General features: G+C 39.8%; 1 protein-coding gene across 2 annotated transcripts in view; it reads right to left on the bottom strand.

Annotated features, from left to right (window-relative positions):
* Positions 1-886: 886 nt before the first annotated feature.
* The window catches only part of LOC113978565 (heat shock 70 kDa protein 12A), a 55,028-nt gene continuing 49,013 nt past the window's right edge, over positions 887-6,901 (bottom strand). For both annotated transcript variants that reach the window (XM_027705600.1, XM_027705601.1), the window contains one exon: positions 887-6,019. In XM_027705600.1, the coding sequence (XP_027561401.1) occupies positions 5,385-6,019 (635 nt within the window). In that variant the 3' untranslated portion in view covers positions 887-5,384. The remainder of the gene's footprint in view (positions 6,020-6,901) is intronic.

Here is a 6,901-nt window from a genome sequence, read left to right as displayed (position 1 = left end):
AAAACCTGGAGATTTAGAAAAGTCTAATGAAAGGACCAAATTCTGAATGCACATACATGAAACTCCGCTGGAAACTTCAGCAATGTGCTAGAACACTGAAAGCAAAATTCGGTTCTCAATGTGTCTCTGAAGACTGTAATTATATTTCCCATTGTACTGGTAACATTAATTGAATGTTTAGATGAAATCAAGTTCATTACAAGTTAAATACAGTCCCTCGCCTATTAGGATGGTGTTTATAATTATAGTCATAAAGCACCTGTAAAACATCTTCATTGCAGCACATAGGAGGAAGTTGGGGCGTAGTGGCTGCTCCACATCTCAGTTCACTCTGCATCTGCATCTGAGCAGCATCGTACACGAAGGTCACATATGCCCCTGGATCCTCTCTATAGCTGGTGACAACAATGCAGAATTTGAGAGGGATGTGGCCTACAACTGTCAGCAGAAAAATGTAATATTGCACAAATTGTTATGCAAGGTTTTTTTCAGTCCAATTGGACATTACTAAACATTTCTAGATATATAAAAAGGTACATTTTCATGCAAATACACCTGGTTATTGGCCTGATAATACAATTTTAACAATAAACCAGCTTTTAATATACAAGACCTAAAGCTTACCATTCTCTTTGATATACCACATTTTATATTTGATTTCCTGGCTCTCTGAGAGCACTACTACAGAAAATACCACATCTGCTTATGGTATTGCCCAAAGTCATTCTGTCATAACTCCAACAGACACCCTACTCAGAGCTACACCACCTTTGGTGGAAGTTGAGTGATCACAGCAGTGAATGGAGCACACAAGTGAACTTTCATAATAAATTAGGTTTCTTTTTATAGCCATTTTCATAAGAACAGTGACACCCAAAAAGAAAAATTAATTTTAAGGTATTTTATTTGACATGATTGAAGACACAAGAACACTCAAGATACAATCCAGACAAGTTGTGAACAGCTCCAAACATCAGTGAAATCTGAATTTATCTTGCACAGAGGTGAACAAGACCACAATGGTTGGTTTTATAATATAGTTTATTTCAAGCAGGTGAGTACTGTGACGTTATGCCCAACAACTTTTATACTATTCATCCGCTTAAGCCACTTCATATCATAAATATGCAGCTTATCTTGGCAATTAAATGCCTGCAATATATAACTAGCCTTCTCATAATAATGCATTAAAACTCCTGTATATAAGTATTGGTATATTCATACCAATGTAAACTGTCCTAACCATCACTGCACATTTATCATATTCTAACACAATTAATCATTCCATCACAATTAGCTGCTAAACTTTAGCCTAGAGTTCAGTAACTTGGACCCAAACTTGCAAGTTGCTGCTCAGAGCAAAACTTCTGCCAAGATCCCTGCTTTCCCTACGGGTAGCAGGCCTTGTCTTTTCAACATTAAGTTGCACAATGTCATCTGAAACCCCTACAAAAAAAATGCTGCACAGGGAACCTCCTGCAAAAGTATCAGAACTACGATTCTAAAATTTACTCATTCCCTAGTAAATTCCACATTAATTTTACAGCCTACCATCCTTTATCAAAATGGGCATCCACAGGCCTCTTACAATGTAAAGTTGTTTAACTGGATTATAATCTACAGATGACAGCATAACATTCTACTTAAAATTCTAATTCCTTAGGAAGAGAAGCTAATTTTCCATTCTTAAAGAGGGCAACAAGGATAGCTGGGAGTTTGTTCAGTAGTTCAGTGCTCTGCAAAGATAAGCTTGATAGTGCTCTCATCAGACTGAAGGAGGAAGTGCAAAAATATGCAAACCACATTTTACAGCTGCAGTAACTTCAGCAACAAGCCCCTGCTTGGATCCAAATGGCATCTTACAAAAGGCAAATACAAAGGGCAGAGAATCACTGCTGTGCAGGGAACTGTGCTTCAGAAGAGCTGCAGGAACCACCCTGCAGACGGTTGAAAACAGCACAAAAACCATGGGCCACCTAATCTTGCAGGTCACCTCCTCTTCATAGGGGAGAGGGGGGCAGGGCAGCCATTTAGCAGACCAAATTCTGTGTTAAGGCCACTGAAAACAAATCTGTGCAGAATTGGACCAACTCAATGTAACATTGCATGCACAGACACCGAAGCCTGTTTTTCTTTAAGAATTTTGTCTTTTGGTAGGTGAAAATGGTAAAGAGAGACTGGGTCTTACCTGCAGCTACAATACATGAGTGTTGCCTGACTTTGGAAGGTAGTTTCTTGTTTGCAGTGTTTTTGTTTTTTGGTTGGTTTTTTTTTTAAACTAGAGAAGTTCCTTATTAAAACCCAAAAACCTAGTGAAGAAGCTGTATACCCAGATTACACAAACTAATTTTAAACTTGGTTTTACAGGAGGATTCATCCATTATTATGATGAACTGCTGGAGAAGGAATGGTCAACATCTGAAATGAAGAAATGAAAACCCCAGCATCATACTAATGCATCTGTGTAATGTGTTTAACTGGTATGACTTGCATTGCAGGAAGAATGTTGTATTCTCTGACGCACCAACATTTCTTTCCTATTATTGTAAGATCACCTTTTTACATTTCACATCTTATCATCTTTAAAAGCCTATAATTACAGAAGCTGATTGAGAAACTATGTTATTTAAAATTAACAGCTGAATGAAATCAACAGAGGCAAAGAGCATTTTTATACAAGAAAATAGCACTGTAGAAAGAAAGAGTCTGTACAATATTTAAATACTGTATATACATAAAATTATATTGTTCATAACTCATCTTAAAGTTTCTCTTGTTTGTAAACCATGGAAAGCAACACACAAAAAAATCCCAGTATTTAGCTTTTAAAGCATTTAGCAGGCAGCAGGAAATCGACTGCTAGCAAGCACACTTTGTAATCATAGAAAGTATCCAGCTGGATACTATGACTAGCATTCTCCTTAGTCCTTTATTTATATATATATATTTTAAAGCTGAATGCAGAACACACTTCCCATTCAACTAAGGAATTCTGCAGGAGACACAGAAAACTCAATAACAAAATGCAGTGGATCAGTTCTGCAGCTCTTTATTGTGGCAAAACTGCAGGATGAACACAGAAAGCTTAAGTGCAGGACTGAAACATAAATTAGTGAAATTACTGATTAAGCTTTTATCTTTCAAAAGTGTCAGCAATGAATTTAACTCATGCTCAACTTATTAGAAAGGAAGGTTTAGATTAATGATAACATTTCAAAGTTTCAAAAATGTAATGAATTCCAGCAGGTAATTGGGCAGCTCTGTATAAATGCTCTGAAAGCGTCAGTATTTTAGGGTGATTCTAGGTGGCACCAGTCTGCTAATTTGGAGTGGGATTTGGATTTGACTCTGTAGTTGTCAGTTCGTGGCAGATATAGAATGTACGTTTCAGAAGTTTTCCACCTGTAGCATTTTGCAAAATAGAAACTGAGTTGCAAAAGAAATATTCCAGGTGAACATGCTTAAGAAAATGTTTCCAGAAAGTTGTTATTTGAAAACAAGATGCTGCCATGACCATCACTGCATTTCCCCTGTGTTAGAGTTCTGTGCTCACAGACATGTAAAGCTGTGTAGCTTTATTTAATGCTATTTGTAGTTGCATTATATTGGCTTCTGCCTTCCACTTTATTGGCCATTCAACTCAACACAGCAATATATTTTACTCCATTTAAATGTTGGCTACACAAAATATATTATGGTACTTGTGATCTGAATGGTTTTCTCTCTTTTAAGTCACTTAAATGTTCCTGGACAGCCATCATCTACCTGTACTTCCAAATCTCAATATAGGAATTAACAAGAAAAGAAAAATAATCACTTGGAGAAGTGCTTGATAAACCAGATGGGTCAGAGGGACTCCAACAGAGTGGAGAAATCTGCAGACAGGAACCCTGAAGTTCAATGAAGGCAAGTGGAAAGTCCTGAGGCTGGGGAGGAATAACCCCCACACCAGGACATGCTGTGGACTCGGAAGCAGCTTGGCAGCAGTAAAACACCTCGGGGGCTTGGCAGACCCAAGGTTCAGCATGAGCCAGCAATGTGCCCTTGCAACAAAGAATGCCAACAGCCTCCGGGGCTGTACTGGGAACAGCACTGGCAGCAGGTCAAGGAACGTGATTATTCCCCCTTATTCAGCCCTGGTGAGACCACAGCTGGAGAGCCAGGTCTGGTTCTGTGCTTCCCAGCACAAGAGGGACGTGGACACACTGGACTGAGACCAGCAAAGAGCCAGGAAGATGATGAAGGGATTGGGGTATCTTCCATGTGAGGAGAGGCTGAGAGAGCTGGGGCTGTTAGGCTCGAGAAGGCTCAGGGGACGTTAGGAACGTGTACAAATGCCTGACAGCAGACAGGAAAGAAGATGCTGTCAGACTTATCAGAGGTATCCAGTGAAAGAGGCAATGTGCACAAATTCAAACTCCAGATATTCCTTTTGAACAGAAGAAAAAGCTTTTTTGCAGTGAGAGTTGTCAAATGAAGTTTAGGCATCTCCATTTTGGAGATATTCAGAACTGAAGAAAGCAACCTGTTCTGGCTGACACTGCTTAGAGCTGAGAGGTCGCATGAGACAGTCAATGATGTCCTGTTCAACCTCAACTATTATGTGATTCCATGGTTTCAGATGGAAACTAATAAAAATAAGTTTAAAAGACCCAAATGGGAAACAGCTTAGCTCTTAATAATCTTCCAAAGTATAATGAGGGCAACGCTAGCTAATTAATCTAACAGCTTGTTCTGAGAGCTCTGGCAATAAAGGCCTTGTTTTCAAACTGGAGCAATCAATATTAGGCTCTTATATATATTTGCTTCCTAAATCTAATTTTAAGGATTTCTGAGGATTTTCTTTTCCCATTTCTTTGAGTCATTAATTTTCAGCACTTTAAATTCCGAAAGCACTGGGTAAAGTCAAAAGAATACTACAGACTACTAATTTGTTCCCATTGCCAGAGGATGGTGCTGTTTAAACAGATATCCCACACAAATACACCCCCTACAACAACCATGTGGGTTAGTGACTTTTTCTTAGGAGAAACAGGAAGAAGAAGAACAAGGCAAAGAGATTATAATTTTATATATTTTTAACTAACCTTCGGGATCCAACAATAATCAATGTGTATTTAATAAAGGTAGATCTTTAAGCATGCTTGAGTAATTTAGGAACTTTTAACTACCTCTGGAACTTAAGCTCCCAAAACTTTTTAAGGGTCTTTCAAAATCCAGCCTTTGATCATCAAAGGGCACAAACATGACATTACCCCACCTCACTACTAGCTGTTCTCATGTAGCCTGCTGAAATTCAACTTGATTACATGATATATGAAAGTCAAAAAATGGAATACTGGAAGATCAGTCTCACAAACAGGCTGTGGTGGGGAAAGGGACCATTAGTAGTTTAAGAAATCAATACCAACTTTGACACTTTTAGAGGTTGCAACATCAATGGCCATGGCTTTGATTTCAGTGTCCCCAAACTGCATCAGTGTTTTGATCTCCCGCCGGTTCGGCACTGAAGCATCAGTTCCCGTGAGATCCAAGCGAAGGGTGCCACACTTCTTCACCCCAGCCTCGGTGATGAAGCCAACGTTGTCTTGTTCTGAGCTATAGATATTGATCACTATTACTAGCTGGGAAGGTTTGGCAGGTGTGTAGCTGCGTGTCACAGTTTCCCCAAGGGCCACGGATTGGTCGGCTGAGATAAATTTGTCGAAGACATCAGTGCACCAGCGTGTGCCATCTTTGACCAGAAGCTTCTCCGGCGGGTGCTTCCCTTCCACGAAGCGGTTGAGCACACCGACGCCGTAGGTGAGCGGGGAACGCCGCACTTTGATGACAGCAGGGTCCAGGCCAAAGAGAACAGCTCCTTTGAGGATGGTGAGACCCACATCCTGAGGAATGATGACTCGACATCTCGAACCAAAAGCGCTCTGCACGGCTTGTTGGAGCAAGGGGGACTCGGCGAAGCCACCCACCAGGAACAGAAACTTGACGTTGGTCACTTCTGGCTTGTCGAACACTTCACCTAAACAGAAACAGAGCCCATTCAATAAGGAAAAATACACTGGGACAAGGCAATGCAAGTGCAAATCCTAATGTCTGAGTGCACTGAATGTTTCATGCACATGCACAAGATCTGAAAGTGCCACATATCTATGCCCACACTGCCACTCTCAGCATTCACTACTCCCACTTCTGTAGTCTCTACTATACTCTATTTCACTATGAATTCACTTACCTCAAAGCATACCATATTTCTGAAGTGGCCTTTAAAACAGAATTTTTATTTAGCTTCTATGAGTAAAGGGAGACATACATTTCTTGCAACAAAATCCTGCCAGTCACATTATGGGTAATAGGGAAACAGACACCATCTTGCCACTTCAAGTATCAGCGAGACATTCTCAAACCCAACTGATTCCCACACCCACTACTGCATTCCAGATAAGTCACCCCATTTTAAATTCACTTATTATTTCTGACCCTGACATCTTAACCACAATAAATACCATCTGTAAAGTTACACCTCCTTACATTTTTACAGATGTTCCTTCTTAGCTCAAACCCACAACCCCTACTTTCAGGAATATCATGCAGTTCAGTTGTAGGCTCACCCTTAGTTCAAATAACTGAGGCAGCACGACTGAGTTACATGGCACAACTGTTGTAATTCTAGGTCTCTCCCTCCCTGTTCATATATAAGTTCTGACCTCTGAAGTCTACCTAATAATCCCTCACATATAGTGAGCAAAACTGGATATTCCATTCCAAATATGATTCAGTTAGTGTTTTTTAATGTGTAGAACAGAAACACTTTGCTCAGTACATACATTATACTCTACTTGATACAAATCCAATCTTCCACCACAAAGATCTTAAATAATCATTTTCCCAATAAGCCCACATC

Source organism: Neopelma chrysocephalum, unplaced genomic scaffold (assembly GCF_003984885.1).
Source record: "Neopelma chrysocephalum unplaced genomic scaffold, ASM398488v2 Primary Assembly neopelma1_347, whole genome shotgun sequence".
Taxonomy (NCBI): domain Eukaryota; kingdom Metazoa; phylum Chordata; class Aves; order Passeriformes; family Pipridae; genus Neopelma; species Neopelma chrysocephalum.
Note: the sequence above shows the minus strand (reverse complement) of the source record. Positions and strands in the feature narration are given on the sequence as shown.